The sequence below is a fragment of the Cyanistes caeruleus genome, chromosome 10, assembly GCF_971803275.1.
Source record: "Cyanistes caeruleus chromosome 10, bCyaCae1.hap1.1, whole genome shotgun sequence".
Lineage (NCBI taxonomy): Eukaryota > Metazoa > Chordata > Aves > Passeriformes > Paridae > Cyanistes > Cyanistes caeruleus.
This window is the reverse complement of record NC_141710.1, coordinates 21941026-21961501: the sequence shown is the minus strand read 5'-3', so window position 1 is coordinate 21961501 and position 20476 is coordinate 21941026. Positions and strand designations below refer to the sequence as shown.

Sequence of the window (20476 nt, the reverse complement as noted above, 5' to 3'; positions counted from 1 at the left end):
GCACAGAGCTGGCAGCAAAGTGAGGCAGTGAAAGATGGTGTGGTTAATGGTTGGGACTGGTTCAGTGACCTGGCAGGCCTGTGACTGGAGAATATTGTGACATAAAGTGGTTTAACAGCACCTTCATAGCCCCTCTAGGGCAGCAGTGGGCTTGGAGCCTCTTTGCAGTCCAAAGATGAGGATGGATGTGAAGTGTATGGGGTTTAATCCTTTTTATTCTCCCTTAAAGAAAGGCTGCTTCTCCTGTCACCTCATCTCTGTTAAAGCAAAAACGTGAGGTGGGGAATGACCTCTGGAAAACAGAGATTTGTGTGCAGAGGGGATTTGGGGCTGAAAAGAGCTGAAGCAGAGTGAGGCACTGGATGAACTCATTCCACTTCCAGGTTTGTCTTTGCTGGGCCCTGATTGAAACCCAGCTGCTGGCAGGAAAACCTGATGGATGTGGATGGATTCCTGCCCTTCTCAGGGGTTGCAGCTGGGCTCTGGTGTCCTGCAGTCCTGAGCTGGTGTGGAAATCCAGCAGTGCCGGGAGCAAGGGCGAGGAAAATCCGTCAGATGAAGATGCTTTAAGGTCTGCCTGGCTTTTGGGTGTATCCAAGTCCAGAATCCCCTCTCCACCGAAGCCTGATTTAAGACAGGTACGGAATGGGATGTGGATGGGAAGTGCTTGTAGCTGGAAATGCCCTGCTTGGCAGGCACAGCCCCTGGGCTGCGGGACACAGCCGTGCAGAATCACCCCGGGAGCGGCTCAGCTCCCCCAGCACTGCTGGAGGAGAACCTGCTGTAGCCCTCAGGACACCAGGATGTGATACAGCAAATGCAGTCCCTGACTTTGAGCAGGAACACATGTTCATTACATTTAATTCCTTTTGGCAGGCCGTGCCAGCTCCTAACTTTAAATGCAGGAATTGTGGACAGCTACAGCGTGTCTGTCTCCTGCCCATAAAGGAAGCACTGGAGAGAAGCAAGGTTCATTCTTTCTTTGTGTAACACAAGGCTGCCATTTGCTCAAAATGAAAGCAAGTGGGAGTAAATTATTTGGATTTCCTGACAAAAGCTGCTTGAACACAACACCTTTAATAAAAACAGTTGATTCTTCTCATAATGCTCCTCTCCTCTTTTCCCCATGATCACAGGAGGCCCTGCTTGCTGCTTTCAGCTCGAGAACATCTTTATTATTCTTGCAGACAGTGAATAACAAGCCATTCATTTGAACTTAATTTTTTTTGGCAATAAGACCTGGGGAAATAATAGGGATAAAAAAATGGGAGATGTCAGGAACAAGTTCTGCCTGTAAATACAAGTTCAGAGATCTCAGTCCCTTCTTTGATTGGAATGGGGACAGGCAGTTCTGAATTTTAAACTGAGTTATGTTTGTCATTCTGCATTGTTTCTCCATGTTTCCCTGTTCTCTCCCTCCTTTCTAAGCTCATGTAGACCTGGGTACATTTTTTACCACCTTGGCCCAGCAATACAATTATTTTCCCATCCCACACTTAAAGAGATGATGTCTATTTGTCTCAAACATCTCATTTATGACAACCTGGCAAAGCCACTTTAATCAAGAAGTGCTCTGGTGACTCCCAAGTATTCCTGCATTTGCAGGATCGGATTTTCAGGAAGGCAGGGGTTTGATGGATGAAATAAACCATTTTTTTTCAATATATTTCAGGTAATCAATTCTAAAAAAGAAAAAAAAAAAAGAAATGTGAGTCTTTAGCAGCTGGAAGCGGTTTCAGATAAATACAAGTAAATGTTGGAAGTGTAATGGCATCTGCAATGATGGAAATTAGAGAGGAGAATAACCAGAGATGTTGCTTCCAACAGCACAGGGGAAAAGGAGGCTTACTAGGCTGCAACAGGAAATTGTCTATCAAAATGAATTTAGAATGATTTTCATATGATTAAAATTACCTGGTGAGACTTATGTTTGATAAATTAGGAAGTACTTAATGAATCTTGTACTCCATCGGGAATTATTAACAATTAACTCACGAAAAGATGAAACATGAGACTCAGAATAAAGATGTGGGTGGAGGAAATGAGACTGACCTCGCACTGGAGGTTCCATCTCTGGGTGGTTCCATCAAATGGAACTGATTTGTTTGTTCTGGCAGCTTGGGATGTTTCAGATTTTGAGGATTAGGCAGGAATGGCAGCTGGGGAAGTGGAGGGTGACAGGAAGCTCATTAAAATGGGTGGCAGTTTGTCACTGAGCTCCAGAGAGCTCCAAACCATGACCTGAGTGAGGGTTCATTCCCTTTGGAGAGGTCTGGCAGGTACCTCTGGGGTTTTTCCACAGTCACACATGGGTTTGGTTCTGCTCCAGCTGAATTCCGTGGCTTTGAGGCTCCTGAGGGCTACGAGGTTAATCAAGATTTTATGTGCATCTGTGGGTTGGGATCTTATGTGCACCTGACTTCATTCAATATAAAAGCCATGCTTTAAGGTAAAAGGGAAAATACACCTCATCTCAGGGAGGTGAATACTGGGAAAAATCATCAATCAGGAGTGTCATGTGCCACCAGCTCCACTTGGGATACAGTTACATTCTCTCTTTCATACAGGCAAATGAAGAGACAATGAGTTATGTCCATTATTTCTTTTGGAAAGAAAGTTTTGAGAAAGAAAATCTTGAAATGTTACTTGTTTGTGGTCTTTCCTCAGTGTCAGAAAAAGTTGAATTCCCCCAGAAATTGTTGACCTTCATTCTGCAAGAAAAGACAGGCTTGATGCTGCAATAGGCCTCTCCTGAACCAAATAAAAAATGCTTCCTTCATTCCACAAACATCTTTTCTTAAAGCTTCATCCAAAGATTATTAAATCAAGGAAAGGCTCACTCTTCAGTCCCAGACATTGTCATTATGACTTGCGAGCCCATTGTTTTTCCAGGAGAGAGAACCAAATTTCAGTCCCTGTTGCTTGGTTACAGCCCCTCCAAGCCTCTTGGAATGCATGGGTTTGTAACACCTTCCAGAAGCAGACATATATAGTTTTCACTTCAATTATTTATGCAGCTCGTTGTTGATTCCTTTTTGTCTGCTGACCCCGATGAAATGTTTCACTGACTCCGCTCTCCTCCTCTCCAAGCCTTTATTCTGCTGTCCTTGGCTTTTCCCTGGGAATGCTCTCCAAGTCCTACCAGTGGGAGTCAAACACTTTCCTGGAATCCTGAATGGGCAGGACAAGAAAGAATTGTGTTGCCTGGGTAACTCAGCAAAATAAGCAGTTAGTTTGAGTGAGTGTGCCGAGGCACAGACGAGCATTTGTGCATCCGAAGCGCGTTCCTTTCCCTGCACATCACACCACTGAAACAGCCCAAGGAACCCTCTCCTTCTGACTGACTCACCCAACATGAGTGCCCTGGATCCCTGCATGTGTTCAAGCCAGGTAAGATCAATAAAAGTCAACTTTCTGCTGGTGCTGAAGTGTTGTTACGTGTTCAGGTCTGATTTTGCCGGTGCCATCGACCTAATGGTTTGTTATCACCAGTATGTATGAAGTTAACACCAAAAAAAAAAAAGGACTTTACATAAAGAACGTAAAATTATATCAACAAACTGATTTAACCCTGAACCAGAAAAATGTTGTAATAGAGAAATTTCTTTTAAGTGTTCTTTAACAATGATTATCAAAATGTCAACTCAGAAACTCAGCCAGTAAACTCAGACTTTAAAGCCAGACTGTTCATCCAGTCTGGTCTTAACGAAGTCAGTGGCTGGGAATCCTGTGTGAATGCTGACCCTGGGCACAGGAACAGAATTTCTGCTACCACAGTGCCAGGATTTCATGGTCTGAGCATCTCAGTTATTTCTGTATAAAAGGAGGAGGGATAATATTATTTCCTTTCTTCCTACTCTTTGTCTGTCTGCTCTGTTCAATTAAAGCACAAACTCTCCGGAGCAAACTCTGTTTTCCTGACTTTCTGTGGTGCCCAGAACAACAGGGCCTCTGGTGGCCTACAGCAGCGAGAATAATTGGGATTGTTTCTGTCATTAATCAGACCTCAGGATGAGCTGGATTCTGCCCAGTTCCTACATATTTCATGGACATGCAGGGAAGAATCCAGCGGGACAAAAAAAGATGTGAGAGACCCAGGGTTGAGACCGATGCCCACGCTGCATTTACCCAATTAAATGACAAAATTACTGGTCAAAATTAGATAAAGAGGGGGAAAAAAACATATTTCTTCCTTGCAGAGCTGGGACATGCTGCTGAATTTCTTGTCAGAAGCATATTTTTATGGGCAGGTTGTAAAGATGTGAAAAATAGTGTTTATAATGGAAAGGCCGACACCATGTAAAATATGTCGTTCCTCTGAAATAGCACAGAGATAATTTTTCATGGGCTTTATGAGGAATGCATTTGCCATAAAAGATCTGAAGCCCATTAGGCTGTGATGGGGACCAGTACCTTTCATTTTGTAGACAGAGGAAAAATGGTGAGTAGAAAGGCCCCAAATTACAATCTTGTTTGATTTAGATATTAATTTTTTTATTCTTAGCAGGCAGAGCAATGATTTGCTCAAGTGACCTGATGAATCTCTTAATACCCCATCCTTGCCCACCCCGTAATAAACTCAGTTCTTAGCACATAAAGTTTTAATGAAACCTGTGTGGAATGGCTACTTTGTTAAATTTCACATAACGATCTGTCAGTTCAACATTTGGAACCACAGAATGCCTCTGCATGGAGCTGAAATGCTCTAATTACCATTATTCCCCTCTGCTTTACTGGCACGCTGCAATCTGCCAGCAGAATTTCTGAGAGAAGGTTTTGGAGCCTTCAGCAGCCATTGGGGAAAGAACAGACCTGTCTCTACAGAAAGACCTTATAATGATCAGCCTTTGTAATGACCAAAAAGAGAAAAGAGGAGTGTGAAGGAAAAGGAGGATAAGGAATAATTTTTTTTCTGTGAAGAAGCTGAAAGGTAGAAGTCTAAACCACAAGGGTTTTGACTATACACCATTTCCAATTAAATGTCCCTGGGCACAGAGCACTGTGTACTTTTCCCACACTGATTTTAATCTATTTATCCCCTTTTTTTTCAGTACAGAGCCCAGGAGCTCCAGTGAGGAGGGGGCTGTGCCTGTGGTGTGGGAGTTGCAGGTCAGGGCACCATTTACAGCTCCATCGTAACCTTCCCCTAAAATCCGGGTCCCACCACTACTGCTGGAGTTTAAAAGCCATCTGTGACCTTCAGCAGGCACTAACCAGTGCCCACAACCATCCTGAGCTGCTGCAATTCCACCCTGGAGCCCTGCCAGCATCTGTATTTTGTCTGGGTGAACAAGCAAAAAATGCATTTTGAAGGGAATAATTCACTGGGCTGAGTCTCAGAAGCTCCAGCTTTAATGTTTTGAGAAAAATACAGAAACAGACATAAACCTGACCTGCTGGTTCCCAGCAAGAGAAGAATCTCTTGTTTTCACTCTCAGCTGCAAATTCGGAGAAGGAAGCCTGGAAGATTTTCCTAAAATGTCTGAGCACGTTCAAATGAGGCAAGAACGCCCAGCAGAGCGAAGAGGTGCTCATAAAGAACTTTCCTGAACATTACATAAAGTGTGAGCCTCTTTGAGTATCTGCTTTTCATCCAATGGATACATTAATAAGGCATTTAACAAGGCATTAATGAAGCAGGAGATCTTTCAGGCAGCGAAAATAAGAACTTCAAAACTGTGAAAGCAATCGGTGAAAGCGAAGTCGCAGGAGCGAGCAGCCCGGAGATTCGGCTGGATGATCACGTATCTTGCTACAGGTATCACCAACCTATCTTTAGGCACCTTCTGGAAAAACAGCTCACTGATACCAGCTGGATCAGCCCAGGAATTTGTTTGATGTGCTTAAGAGATTGGTAACAAAAGCTCCTAACGTGACTGCGTTGCGAGGTGACAGCGTTCCCTTGGAGACGGTGAATCCATCCAGCCCCGGCCAGCATCCCGGCAGGTTCCCCCTCTCCAGAGGCCGTGGAACTCCTTCCCTGGGCAGGGGCAGAGATGGGAAGATAAGCTCTGCCCGTAGACAAATAGCCCTGTGCAAGATGTGAGGATTTCATGCAGCAGCCAGACATGTCTGAAAGGTAGGAGGGTGCAAGGAGACACGAACCTGTAGTCATTGCTTGACATGCTTTGACAACAAAGATAGAGTTACAGGATTGAGTGTCTCTGTAAAATGTACCAGCCTGTATTGCTAACGGAGCTTGCTGTGCAGGGAAAACACAGGAATTCAAACAGAGTTGCTTTTCTTGGTGTCACTGCCTGATTGCTGACAGGAAGAGCTGTCCCAACAAAAATGTTGAGTTTGTTAGGAAAATGCGTGAAAGGCACGTGGATTGAGATGTGGGCTTTGCATCGGGGCAAGCTGGATCCATGAGGAAAATATTAATTAATATGCTAAGAGTGTATTATTATGGTGATAGGACCTAATTAAGTTAATTATGTCTTTGGGGGGGGCAGTTTTATGAAGCATAAAGCAAGATAATTGATGCTCCAGCTATCAGCGAGGATGCTTTGTAGCCATAACTTACAGGTGTGTTTGTCACTAAATTATGCTCAAAAGAACTGCTTCAAAATGTTGCATAATGCCTCATAAAACTCCTATAAAAATAATTGAAAGGTAATAGAGCATGCAAACACTGTGTCCATATCTTCTGCTCTCCGAAGTTCAGGGAGTTCTCATAATAAGTGTTTGCATACAAGCAGAGCTGCTCTGGAGCAGTAAATTGTGTGCATTTGAAATGAAGCACAGCCTGAATTCTGAGTTTGCTGTCTTTTAAATACTTTGACAAATTGTGCTGGTAAGTTACCCCTGCAGTTCGTTTATGTGGATGGCTTTGGCGTTTGCCACTGTCTGGGACAACATAAATAATTGGGTGTTTGGAACCTGGGAGCAAGCACTTATTTGTGCAGGTGGTCTGGGCAGATCCAGAACCAGCTCTCAGAGCCTGCAAAACCTGCAGCTCTCACCCAGTGGTACAAACCCTTTCCTTTGGGAGGATTTATTGTTCTTTTCTTAGTTTCTCTAGTTTGAATATTTTCTTTTCCTTAAAGATGTTCTTAAAACACATTTGATTTGGTTCTTTCTTCTAGAATGGTTTAAACACATTTTTCACTTCCATAGTATCAGGACTGAATGAAGTGAGAGCATTTTGCTGTTAAATAAGAACCTGACCAGACTTTACAGAGATCAACCACACGGGAGCAGGGGCCTTTCCATCAGATATGGGCTGTGATTTGGTGGGATGTAGCAAGCACCACAGGAATTCTGACTCTGGATATGTGAAGAGTTAGTATAAATAGCCCTACTACTTGCTCCCAAACCTTTTATCCAGGGCACTTCAGATTTAAGGGGAAAGCTAAGCCTGCTGGAGGATGCTGATTCCTGAGGAGCAGCTGGGGATAAGGCTGTGGGAATTTAGACCAGAGCCCAAAACTGCTGAAAAGGCTGGGACAAAAAGCTTTTCAAATCCCAAATGCAAGAGTTTGCTCATAAATTCCTTTATCTTTGCTCCTCTTTATCTGAGCTTCCCATTTTCTGCGTGGCAGAGCTGAACCTGTGCTGTAGAGCCTCAGATGTTTGTGCATCCAGGCTGCTGCCCCATCAGGAGAAAGGAGCCTTTGGACTGACACTCCTTTTTTAACAGCCAAATATCTGAAATATACACAGGAGGGGCTTCTCCACTCTGTTTCTCATTCACTATCTGTCACTGGTGTCGTTTCAGAAGCAGCTCAGCTCTGGCTCTTCAAAGCCTTCCCTGGGTTTTTCATGTACCCTCCTGTTAAAGGCAGCTGGACTCACACTGCAGTCAGGAAACCTGGAACATTCTGGGCTCTCTGGAAACGTGGCCAAGGTGTCATGGAGAGGAGAACATCTCACAGCCACACAGCTGACACTGACTTCTCCATGAGGTGGGGCTTTGATCGGGAGCCCAGCAGGGCATGATTTTCCGAGGAATGGCCTGATACCTCCTGAGCCACGTTCTGAAAAATGCAGGAGCTGTTCTGCTCTCGTTTGCAAAACTCTTCAGGCACTGAATTCCTCACTGGGACTTCCACTGAGGAGAATAATGTAAAATACAAAGGGTTAGCCATGGGTGCTTCCAGTTACCCCACAGCCTGTGCTCCCTCTTGTCAGCTCACATGGAGCCCTCCAGACTTCAAGGTGCCTGCAAAGAATTGTTTGGTACAATTTTGTGGGGTTTTGTTTATTGTTGAGATGTAAAAAAAAATTTTGTACCTGGATTTGGTGTAGCCATGATAAGAAATGGACTGAGGGCTGGTCTCTGGAATTAGAAGTTGGTCACACACAAGATTTTTTTCCCCCATTACCTTTTGAAGTTTCCTTTCCAAACCTCTGTTATAGAATTCTTAAAATATAGTCAAGTACCTCTGCTTAAAAGAGATCATAAATACTCCCCACACCCCCCAAAAAGAGGGAGCATGGAGGAATGCAATTGCCACAGAGGGTTTCCATTAGTGAAATTAATTCTCCTCCCATAAGAATTTAGGTCCATGATTTATGATAACCACCAATTTCTCACTGCAGGCGAAGTGAGAGGAAATGACTCAGCCTGGACAGACATCATGAATCTAATTTTTTTTTTTTTTCCCTTAATGCTTGACATAATCTAGTGTGCTGCTCCCAGAGGTGTCATTGGAGATTCATATCCAGCCGAAGGGCCTCACAATCAAGGCAGGAAATTTTGTTCCTTTCATGTATTGTGCGATCTGTAATTGCTGGGAATTGCATCCTGCCTCGTTCATTGCCATTCCTTTTGCATCAATTTTGCAGCAAAATAGGAAGGTAAACAAAGCAAGGCAGAGAAAAGCTGTGTGGCACTTGCTCCTCCAGAAAAATCTTCTGTGACATAATGTGGGGGTCCAGCTGGTGCTTATTAAATTCAGGCAGTTTGGAGATGAAAGATGTTTCTTTCTGTCACTCCTTCCCATGGAAATTTCACTACCCACCTGATATCCATCACTTTTTTTTTAATTTTTTTGGGAACTTTAAGTTTTATTTGCCATCATCGATACAGAATTTTGTGAGTGGGTTTCCTGCCAGGAGATCAGAACAGATATCATGTTAAATGGTTCAGCTAAAATGTTTTATCCCACATTTCCAGGGACTGGGAGTTTATATTCCTGTCTCAGCAGAGGAGGTAGTATCTAGCTGAGAGGAAGGTAGGTTTTGAAAAGTCTTGCAGTTATAAATAGTGATTTGAATGCATCCTAAAAGATCACTCCCAAACTGAGAAAAATAACAGATCTTTTTCTTAAATATGAAAGAATTTCTACAAATTTCTTTGGTCTGATCTCATTTAATATACAAGGAGGTAAAAGCAGAAGAAACACCAAGACAGAGCTAAACAAGAATTATTCCCAGCACTTTTTTATTTTCTGGGTTGTGTTTTTTTTCTTTTGCTGTTTACCCAATGTAAATCCTCTTTTCCCAGGGCTGCTGTGTGTGAACTCCTGCTGCTCTGTTCCACACACACCCCACCAGGGGCTGTTTGCCTCCAGGTGACCTCAAAGAGTGTCTCAGAAAATAGCTGTTATTTTCCAAAATGCCTCCTGGAAGTCACCTACAGCTCACTGGGGCTGGTCTGACCCCATTAAAACCCCACCACAGAGCAGAAGGGAGGAGAGCTGCTTCTCAGAGCTGTTCCTGCCCAGTTGCAGGTCACCAGGACACACGAGGGTTTGCCAACAATCTGTAATTGTCCATTTTAACCACTGCTCTCCTTAACCTGTTACTCCCACTATGTTACTCTTTGCCTTCCTCCCCAAACCATTTCAAAGCTGCATTTTTATTCTGTATTTCTGCTCCTGACTCCAGTTGTTTTATGATGCTGACTGACAGCTGAGGCTCCCTGGCAAGAGCTCCCCGAGCCTGTAGAGCAAACGTCAAATTACAGCTCTGGATGCACACCCTGGCTAAATTAAATCATTGTTTTCAAGTATTCTCTGCTAAATTCCTAAATTGCAGCTGACAGCCTTCAATTCTTCAATCCCTCTGAAGCACAATTGGAGAAATTGCCCCATTTGGGGTGTATAAAATGTGACTTTTGGAAGAGTTTCTAGGCAAGGGAGAGAGCATGAACACGGCTGCAAGCTGGAGGTTGGACTTGGTAACCTCGGAGGTCTTTCCCAGCACTAATGATTCTGTAATTTGAATACTCTGTTGAACAAAGATCAGCTTTTCTCCAGATCTCTGAGAACCCCCTAGGACACACCCAAGAGATTAAAATAAATATACTAATATTAATCAAATAAGGAGTTAAAACACATGTACGATGGAATAAAATAAACTGAGGTATCTTAACCACATCCATAAAATCAGGGCTCTCCTGGGTAGAAGAGAACAAACACTTTGTGCTGTTGAACAAGCTCAGCTCTCCATTTTCTCCAGGACTCAGCTTTTCTAACAAACTGCCAGTAAATTCCTCCTCCTGATGTTCAGCCACATCTGTGAAAGGCTCCTGTGCCTGAGGAAATGCAGCTCAGGTGAGGGGTGAGGAGCTTGCCCATGGTTTTGGCCTCAGGTTGTGGCTATTCTGAATTTTCTTTAATTATTTTCTACAATTATAAAGCAAAACCAATACAATTAACATTGCTCTGGACAGAATCTACACTGGCTTGACGTCTCCTCTCTAGTTCCTCAGGTCTGACCACGAGCAACCAGAAGTTCTTTAACTCCTGTTCCTCCCGCTGCTCCATCCTTAGTGATGCACACAACATTCCGGTTTTACCCCAAACCAGAGGGATCCTCGGGCAGAGCTGGGACTCCAGGCTTCCTTTCCCAGTAAGTGTTGGGTTCCCCAGCCTGATTGCAGCTCTGTAGAGAAGAGACAAAGAGGAGCTAAGGCAGAAATCCCTTCCTGAGCTTTGAGGTGGATTTTGGTCACCCCCTTTTATCCTCCGAAATTGGGGTGGAATTCAAACAAGCTTCTGCTCTTTGGGGTCAGCTGTGGCAGGGGATTTGCCTTGGGGCTCTGAGCACCACACTGCTGCCCTGGGCAGGTGGATAATGAGCCCTGAGAAGATTCTCCAAAATCTGAGCCAACTGATCTGAGTTAACCAGGATGAGCTGCAGCAAACTCCATCAACCCTGAATCCCCACCAGCTCCTGCTCCTGGCTCTGACCGGGGGATTTCTGCTGCAAGAAGGCCAGAAATAAGAGAAAGCACGATGTCAGAGCCTCAGGAGCTTTTACTGATTCTTTTACATCTTTATTTTGCCTTTTTTAAAGCTTCCTTCTGACTCCTTCAAGTACCTTGGCTGGTGTGACATAGAAGAACACGGCGTTCGAGGAGATCAGCTCCGCTCTCCCCGAGTGAGGGAAGGTAAAGATCAAAAAGACACTTTGACATTTCAGCCCTAACTCTATTGAGTCCAGGAGTACATCCTTAAAAGTGATGAGCTTAAATCATGGAGTTTGCCATTCTTTTGAAAAGGGGCAGGATTTCATCTCAGGGTGCCCATACTTGCTTTTTTAAAAATCATTAGAAAATTACCCTTTATAGTTTCCAAAATGAAAAACAACTGCCTGAACTGCAAATTGAGAGTGTTTAGTATTAATGTGGTGCTGATTACTTCTCTCCAAAGTTCATTATCATTTGACAGCTCAGAATGCAGAAAGCAAGAGGGAAACCCAGTCCTGCAAACAGTGACACTTCTATTGTACTTTAAATTGGCTCAACTACAATCTAGAGACACACTCAAGAACAGATGGGGCTAAAAATCCAGTATTTGCATGTTTGGGAGTCAACAGCAGAAAGTTTCCAGCCTGTCCTTGTTTTAATCAGGAATCTGAAGGTGTCCAAAGCTCTAAACATTTCATTAAGACTTTGAGTCTCCAGAGTGTGTCTGTGTCAAAAAAACCAGCCTTGGAGTGCGGCTGCTGATCCTTGTCCCTGCCCTGGAAGCTGCAAATTGTCATTTCTCAGGACAATCAAAGGCTAACTCATAGCATGGCAAGGAAAAAGAAGGATTTTAGATCCTTATGAACAGCCCTTCAGAAACAGTTTTCATTCTGAGCTGTAGCAGATCTGTCCTTTACCAGCCATGCACAAAATCACCACAGCTGTAGATTGCTGGCTGAATTACGGGCCTGGAAATGGTAGAAAAATCTTCCCATTAATTTATATCTCAGGAACCTGGAAACTTACAGACCTATAATATTATACACATTTCTTCATTACAGAATCTTCCCAGCAATTTTTATATATACATTCTTCCAGCAAGAGACTAAGTGCCAGTTCTGTATCACTGATACCTGTAAATCTTTTTCTCTGACCAGGGCCCTCAGAAGAAGAGCTGTTTTTCAGAAAAGAAGAGCATACCCTGAAAAAAAGGAAACAAGTAACTGAGACAGAGAAATGGGAAAAGAGGCTTCAAGAGAACTGGGAAAACTGTGCTGTAAAACTTTCTCATTAACCCTTTGGACTGTAGTTGTAAAGAAGCCAAATGATGATGTGCTGGCTGCTCACTGCATTTAATAGGTTTAAACCTGTTGTAAGGAAGGTGTCCCTGGCTATGGCAGGGGGTGGAATTGGATGGATTCTAAATCCCCTGCCAGCCCAGACCATTCTGTGAGGACTCTATGAATATTTATAGCTGGCTGCTGCACAGCACTTTGGTGCCAGATGAGTTTAGAAGCCAAACCAATAAGCCACAGTCAGTCCTGCTCCGTCCCCACACACTGGTAACCCCCTCAGAGAGGAAGGAGGAGATGGACACTAAAATTCGTGCTTGAGAGAGGGTTTCTTTCTTCCTTTCAAAGAATTAAGGAGCCCATCACTATGATTCTGAGGTGAATTTGGCACTTGGCACCACCAATTGTTATAACAGCAGCAGCACAAAATGCATTCTAATTTTAACTACCTCTGGCTAATTCTACATTTAATGATAAAGCTATTACAAAGCAAGTGAAAAAAAAAAAAAAAGTGATTTCTTTTATTTTTCCCTTCCCAGGAGTTGAACCTTTCCTTCCAGGACCTGGGTGATTTTTACCAGGTGGAAAACTTCAAAAGAATCCTCCGAAGATTAATTCGGGTGGAAAAGCTTTGGTTGGTGGACAATTCCTTGACAGACCTCAGTGCCATAAGGTTGCCAAGGTAGACAAAATGTCCTGTTTCTATTTTTATGTAATACCACAGAAATCAAAATTTTACTGGGGTGACAGCTGGAGCAGGCTCTTGAGAACTGCCAAATCTGCTCTTGGGGGGGTTCTGGATTGAGAATCCATCAGTTTGATTCTGATCTGAGCTCATGCCATCCCCAGGCTGAAAATATCCAGTGAGGAGATCAGATAATGTCCCCTTTATTCCTGGGGATTAATTAATGAGTCTTGTCAGCTTCAGGGAGATCTGTGCCAAAAAGGGGAGGCTGCTGAACACAGATCTCTGTGAAGAGATGGTGGAACAAAACCCAAGCAGAGAGGCCAAGCATGACCATGACAACTACAAATTTATTTTGCCATCCATCTGTTGCTACTCTGCTGTTGTGATTTTGGGTGTATGGAGAGTTGTGGTGTTGAGAACAGAAATAATGATGCACCTGCTGTACAATATAAAGAAATTAGGGGATATAAAGTGTAGGGATGTGATCTGGCAGTCCATGACTAGGCAAAAATAGCACAAATGCAAAAGCAGTGTATAAAAGCCATCCCTGTTGTAGGGATTCTCTCCCAGATGTGATAGTGATGCCATACACTTTGTACTTTACAGATGCAGAGAGCTAAATGTAAATAAAAACCACTTTACATCCTTCAAACAGCTGCCAAAGATCCCTCAGATTCAGCACTTATCCCTCGCTGAAAATAACATCACGACCCTAGGGGGGATTTCAGACTTCAGACACACTCCACTTGAATCCCTCATCCTCAGGAGGAATCCCTGTGAGTTCCAGGAAAGATACAGACAACTGTAAGTCTGACCCTCCCGTGGCTAACAAAGGTGATGAACACAAATAAATGTTTGCCAGAGTTTCAAAGGAATAGGATCTCAATTCCAGCAAGCTTTCTAAAGGATCTTTTTATTTCCCCGTAGTTGCAACGCTCTGAAACGCTTCAGGAACGTGGGTTAGTGAGCTATCAGGTGATAAAAGCCCCAAAATATTCAGAAACTGCCTATGATGCTTTTTAATGGCATGGCTGGCAGTTCTGGAACTGAACTAAAGCCATGGATCAGCTTTAGAGACAGTGAGCAGGGCAGACAAATTAGATTCCCTTTTATTAATAGAAACTACCTATTACTCAAACCCTCTTTAGTCTCAGTGTATCCTTGGTGGGTTCTGCAAGGAGCCTGAATTGCATTACGTGTCAGAGATGGAATCAGGAGGATGTCTCGAAGGACAGGAGCAAAAGCAGCAGAAAATTAAGTTCCCTTCATTTGATTTTTTCTGGATTCCCCCCTGTCCCCGTGGCAGGGCTGTGGGAGCTGCTCTGCCTTCAGCAGTGAAAATCCTGTTGCTTTCCAGGCTTTGGGATGTGCTGGAGATTAAACAGAGCAGCCTCAGACACTGGAAATGGAAATTCTAATCCAAGACATTTACAATGCAGGGAAATTCAGGAGAATATAATCTATTCTAAGTCTCACTCTTAGGAAATCTGCATGGCTGCATGTTTTCCCCCAGCACAAACACAGCCAGGTGTTGATATTTTAAAGATAAACCTTGCAGAGTGTGTCTGAAATGGGACACACTCCTCCCATCGCTTCCTGGGAGGGGGAAAAAAGAGAGGAGAAGTTGAAAAGAAGTGTTTGATGAAAACCTTTCTGAGTTCCCAACATGTTTTCCTTTAGCCTTGTGGCAGTGTGGGGTGATGCTGGTGCTTTCTCAAGGCAGGGAGGCAGATATCAGCAGGGAAGGGGAAAAGTAAATTTGAAATGATGGATTTCACATTTTATTTGCATATCTAAAAGGAGAACAAAAGCAGAAAACCACCTTTTAAAAATTCTTAATTGTGTTTCTGCTCTCAATCTGCCAGTTCTTAGGACAATTAAATATTGGTATTATTTGGTATAACTCTGGTGTTATGTTCAGTCTCAGCATTGCAATTCTTGAAGTGCTTTATTGAGTCTGAGGATATAAAAGTGGTGCAATAGAGTGAAATCTGAGAGTTTTAATTAGCTCTTTATCAGATAAATTCTGCAACAAATGCCAAATCAAGATTTCCAACAACCCAAATCTATTTTAGATAAGTTTGAATCCACTGTTTCTTTTTTAATCTGTATGATTTTCAACATTTCCCAAGCTTATTTTTCTCAATTTCTGTTTTTTCTTTCGTCTCTCTTTAAGTGTGTTCTCCAATTTGCCAAACCTGAAAATACTGGATGGTATCCCAAAACTGCCAGAGGACTGTTCACCCCCTGATGTCAGGTTTTTTTACAGAATGTGTACCATACTCTAGCACTGTATTTTTGCAGCATCACAACTGTGCTACAACCACCTTGCTTAAAAGAGACAATAAATCCTGCTTATGGAAGTTCTATTATTTTTTTTTTAAATTGTCAAAGAGATATTGAAACAGAAATAAAACATTTTTGAGTGCATTTGTGATACCAAGTAAGTTTGGAGATGGATATGCTAATAAGACATAATGTTATACTGAATATCATGAGTTTGGTGTATTAAAAATAGAGTGTGATTTTCTCATCTAGGAGCTCTGTGTCGACAGCACCTCACAATTACTGACTCCCACTGCATTTAATTAAAACATATCCAAGCTCAGACCCCAAGCTCATTTGTGGGAAATGACACAGGGATGAACATCCCAAGAAAAGGAAAACAAATCCCATAATATAATAAAATAATATAATAAATATAACATAATAATATAATAAAAAGCCCCACCAATGTCCAAGTGCTCTTTAATGAGCTTTGTACAAGGGAAAAGCTGAGCCAGCCCAGCCTTTTTGACCCTTAGAAATGAAAAAAAAATAATAATTAAAAAAGACCTTTTTTTTGGAGTGGCTGGGAAGGTAAATCATGAAATCATGGAAAGGAAAGGAGACTTTTGTCTCACTGCTGGCATTGCCTGGGGATGTCCTGTTGCTAAATAGAGGCTCCTCAGAGCAAAGCCACAGGAGGGAAAGACCTGGAAGCTGCCAAGGGATTTGTAAAGGCTCCCAGGATATCTGGGTGCAATTATCTTTGAGAGGTATCTGTCCTTGGCTCTGATTGATTTGCTGTCCAATCTTAGGGGTTTTTTTTTCCCAACCAGCACACAAATAGCTCTGCCACCAGCAGTGCAGGGGAAGAATGACAGAGCCCTGGAAATGAAGCCAATTAAGGGACTTGCCGAATTCCAGAGCCAGTCAATAAATTCTCTGCTGTGTGCTGGCTGCAGGGAGGAGGAATGAGAGCTCAGCCCTGCAGGGCTCTGCAGTGCCATGACTTAGCAGCAGAAAGGTCACAGCAGCTCTGTTCAACATCTGTACTGCATCCAGGCACGAGAAATCACCAGCCTGGAGAGGTTCCAGGCTCTCCCCTAGGGCTGAGCTCGCCTCTCCCGCAGCTCAGCAGCCAAAACAGGTGATCAAAACACTGCACCAACGAAACCACAGCATCTTAAATGTATGACAGGATCTGGCTCAGGGGATTTTCTGCAGGAAAAGGCGGTGGAGCACCCCAAAGAGGTCAGCTTGATGGTCACCCTCAGGAAATATTCTTGAAATTGGGAGAAGCAGAGCAGTATTTACTGATGCAGCCAGTGGGATTCACCAGCACTGGGAACAGAGCAGGCTGTGACAAACCCCTCCAAAAACACACCCAGGATCAGGAGGGAAATTCAACAACACACAGAAAAGAGCTTTTACAGGTTCAGAGAGAGATGGTGTGGTTTGCAGAGAAACAACACAACCAGGGATCCGAGACAGGGAAACAGAGCATCGTGTGCTGCACCAGGCAAACTGGTCCAGAGAACAGGAATCTCTGCTATGGAGGGGAACAGAAAACATGAAAGCTTCCAATGGACTGAGGATAGTGGTCTGCCTCAGGTCTGGAATGAATCCAGGTGCCCTGTAACATATTGTCATTATAAAGAATCCCTGTTGTGGCTGGAAGGTTGAACACAAAGGATTAAATTTGTTCTTTTCAGCTGGGAAATGTAAGAGACAACACTGTGTCCTGGGAAATGAGGCAGGGAGCTAGAGGGGGAACAGAGCCTGGAGGAGCAGACTCACTGACCACCTACCTGAGTGACCACCTCACTGACCACCCACCTCACTGACCACTTAGCTCAGTGACCACCCACCTTACTGACCATTTACCTTACTGACCACCTCACTGACCAGCCACCTCACTGACCACCTACCTTACTGACCACCCACCTCACTGACCACCCACCTTACTGACCACTTAGCTCAGTGACCACTTACCTTACTGACCATTTACCTCACTGACCACCTCACTGACCAGCCACCTCACTGACCATTTATCTCACTGACCACCTCACAGACCACTTACCTCACTGACCACCTTACTGATCACCCACCTCACTGACCAGCCACCTCACTGACCACCTACCTTACTGACCACTTGCCTTACTGACCATTTACCTCACTGACCACTTACCTTACTGACCACCTGACTGACCACCCACCTCACTGACCACCCACCCCACTGACCACCTGACTGACCCCTACCTGGCCAGGCTGAGAGCAGGGAGCAGCTGGACACTGCTGTGTGTCTGTGACTGGAGATAGGAAAGGCAAACAGGCTTTTCCCAGAGTGTCAGACCCTGAGGAGCTCTCAAAGCAGCAATGCTGAAATCACAACACCAAGCACTCCAGGACTAGGCTCCCTTCCCAGAACTCAGCGTCAGAAGGTGAGGCTGAGATGGGAAATTGCTCCAGTCCCGTGGGCAGAGGTTTCAGTCCTGGTGAAGTTACCACCCACCTCTTGCAGAGGGAATTAGGAGCTGCTCAAGTCTCTCCTGGGAACAGGAGAGGCTCTGCTCTTTACACCTGAGTGCTGGGTCAGTCACGAGAGAAAGGCACAGACACTGATTTATCCTTTCCCAGCAGGAATCTGGTTCTGCTCCCATAATTTTCCATTTCATTATTTTAATGCTCTGGCTCTGGGATCCCAGGGCAGTATGAGGTAATTCTGGGGAGCCTTGCTGGGTTTATTTAAAGTGCATCCAGGAGCAAGGGTGTGCTGGTGATAAAGTTTGAGTTGTTTTGCTGTGAAGGGATTTAAATGAGATCACAGAACCACAGAGTGGTTTTGGTTGGAAGGGACAGAAAATCCCATCTAATTCAACCCCCTGCCATGGGTTACCCCAAGCCACATCCAGCCTGGCCTTGGACACTTCCAGAGATCCAGGGACATCCACAGCTTCTCTGGGAATCTGTGCCAGGGCTTCCCCACCCTCCCAGGGAAGAATTTCTTCCATCCACTCTGAAATGTAAAGTAATAGCTGCCACCAGTGAGCTCGGTATCAAAGTGTCATGAAATCAATTTCCAATTACTTACAAAGACTCCTTTGAACCTGACATTTCATGAAAATGTAGCAAAGTGTTCCCAAAGTCTTGCTTAACATCCTTGGACAGCTCCAGGGCTGATGAGCCCAAAACTGTCTCGTTTAGCTGTCTCTTCACTTCTCATTATGTCTAAACCTCTCAGTGCAAATTAGAAAAGTTTGAATAGAAAAATTTGAGCAATGTCAAATAAAAAAAAAAAAAACCACCAAAAAACAGATTAACTAAATGAAAAGAAAAAGAAGATTTTTCATTTAATCATTTATTATGATCCCATGAGTTTCAGAGCAGGGTTTAAAAGGTCTGTAATTATTACAGTTCATGGGTCATGGAAGCAAAGTTGCAGCAGAGAAGAAACCATGGAGTAGAGATGAGCATTTCAGAAACCATCTGGTTACAGACACCTCACCTTGCAGAACATGAAGGACAAACACCCCCTGCTCCTACTGGTCCAGATTAGCTAAGTCACTCAGGAAATAAAGGCTTTGAGTCCCCAGGACTGCTGGGTGTGAACACAGCAAAGAGGGAAGCACTGGGCTGAGAAATGAGCTCTTTTTGTGCCTTACACTGGGCTTCAGAGGCTGGGAGAGGGCACCACAGGCAAAGCAGAGCTGGTCCATCAGCAGGAATTTTAGTGCAAATCCTTCCACCCCAAATTTCCACCCTGCTATGGATTAAATAACTCAAGGGTGAATATATTTATTTAATAAATATATCTAATAAATATATATTATTTATAATATATTATTTATAATATATAATATATAATATATTATAATATAATATATAATATTATAAGATTATATAATAATATATAATATACAATATACAATATATAATATATAATATATAATATATAATATATAATATATAATATATAATATATAATATATAATATATAATATATAATGTATAATGTATAATATATAATATGTAATATATAATATATAATATATAATATATAATATAATTTTATAATGTTATAATATTATTTTATAATTTTATTATCTTTTTATATTTATAATATATAATTATTTGTATACAATTGTATTTATAATATACAATTATTGTTATATCTATAATAAATATAAATAATAAATATAAATATATATTTATTACAAATAATAAACTCAAGGGTGAATGCCTTGAGCTCAGCCTGGCAGTGCTGGGGCACAGAGCAGCCATAGGGACATCACAAGAGGCTTCCTGAGGTCCTTGTCAGCTCCCAGGATGTTGTATCCATGATTAATGTGCCTGGCACAGCCTTTGGAAGGTGCAGTGGGAAGGGATGTGGGTGCTGTGGTCAGCCCAGCTGTGCCTCCAGGGCTCCCTGGCACTTCCCATGGCCAGCAAGGGCATCCCTGCTGTCCTGCTCCTGTCCTGCTCCTGTCCTGCTCCTGTCCTGCTCCTGCCCATGGCGTCTGAGTGCTGGCAGGGCCAGGACAGAGCTGCTTTGGTGCTGGTTTTAACCCTGGCCCAGCAGGAGTGAGGACCCAGCTCCTGCCCAGGCTGGATTCCCCAGCACAGCTCCCAGGGATTCAGGAGCTCTTCTCTGCTCTGCTGCAGGGATGGAAGGGAGGAGAGCACTCACAAAGCAGGGATCAGGTCACCAAAAAGGCCACTGTGAGGCTGTGTGCCTTGGAGAGGTAGAGCACTCTCCCCTTGCCCCAGAGAACCTCCAGTCTGGATATATCAGACTGTGTTCATTTATTTCAGCATTTCCTCCCTGACTGATCAAAGTCAAACACCTCCTGGGCTGGGTAAGGCAGCTTTCAATCATCACCACTTCATTTTTGCTGTTCAATAAGGCATTTTCAGCATTTTTGATGATTTCCTTGCTATCAACACCGAAAGGAAAAATGGATTTATTGAATGTGCTGACTGACACTTTGATCCATTTGGATACACGTATGGGACATGCAGAGACACATGGCAGGAAGCGTGGTGGAAACAAGCTATTAAAACATCCCAGATCACTCATTTCTCATTTGTAAT

At 43.4% G+C, this 20476-nt stretch overlaps 1 protein-coding gene across 7 annotated transcripts; it reads left to right on the top strand.

Annotated features, from left to right (window-relative positions):
* Positions 1 to 455: 455 nt before the first annotated feature.
* Positions 456 to 15550, top strand: LOC147651366 (uncharacterized). 7 transcript variants are annotated; one of them, XM_086844271.1, is made up of 12 exons: positions 2925 to 3390; positions 5052 to 6079; positions 7721 to 7907; positions 8631 to 8691; positions 9122 to 9179; positions 10408 to 10502; positions 10653 to 10800; positions 11248 to 11341; positions 12298 to 12359; positions 12972 to 13114; positions 13727 to 13924; positions 15297 to 15550. In XM_086844271.1, exons 6-12 carry the CDS (start codon positions 10492 to 10494, stop codon positions 15406 to 15408), a joined length of 768 nt encoding a protein of 255 aa, XP_086700397.1. In that variant the 5' UTR covers positions 2925 to 3390; positions 5052 to 6079; positions 7721 to 7907; positions 8631 to 8691; positions 9122 to 9179; positions 10408 to 10491; the 3' UTR covers positions 15409 to 15550. The 7 variants fall into 7 exon arrangements, with proteins under 7 accessions (XP_086700395.1, XP_086700397.1, XP_086700398.1 ...); XM_086844269.1 differs by lacking the exons at positions 7721 to 7907; positions 8631 to 8691; positions 9122 to 9179; positions 10408 to 10502 and adding an exon at positions 456 to 638 and having other exon boundaries at positions 3091 to 3390; positions 12298 to 12416; XM_086844272.1 differs by lacking the exons at positions 7721 to 7907; positions 8631 to 8691; positions 9122 to 9179; positions 10408 to 10502.
* The last annotated feature ends 4926 nt before the right edge of the window (positions 15551 to 20476 follow it).

Bases quoted from the DNA above. Each gene is read 5' to 3' on its own strand.
- LOC147651366 (XM_086844267.1), top strand. From the start codon at position 7,765: ATGTACCCTCCTGTTAAAGGCAGCTGGACTCACACTGCAGTCAGGAAA. The intron at 7,908-10,652 runs GTGGGGCTTTGA...TCTCCTCTCTAG, and splicing joins GACACTGACTTCTCCATGAG to TTCCTCAGGTCTGACCACGA. The intron at 13,115-13,726 runs GTAGACAAAATG...TGTACTTTACAG, and splicing joins AGTGCCATAAGGTTGCCAAG to ATGCAGAGAGCTAAATGTAA.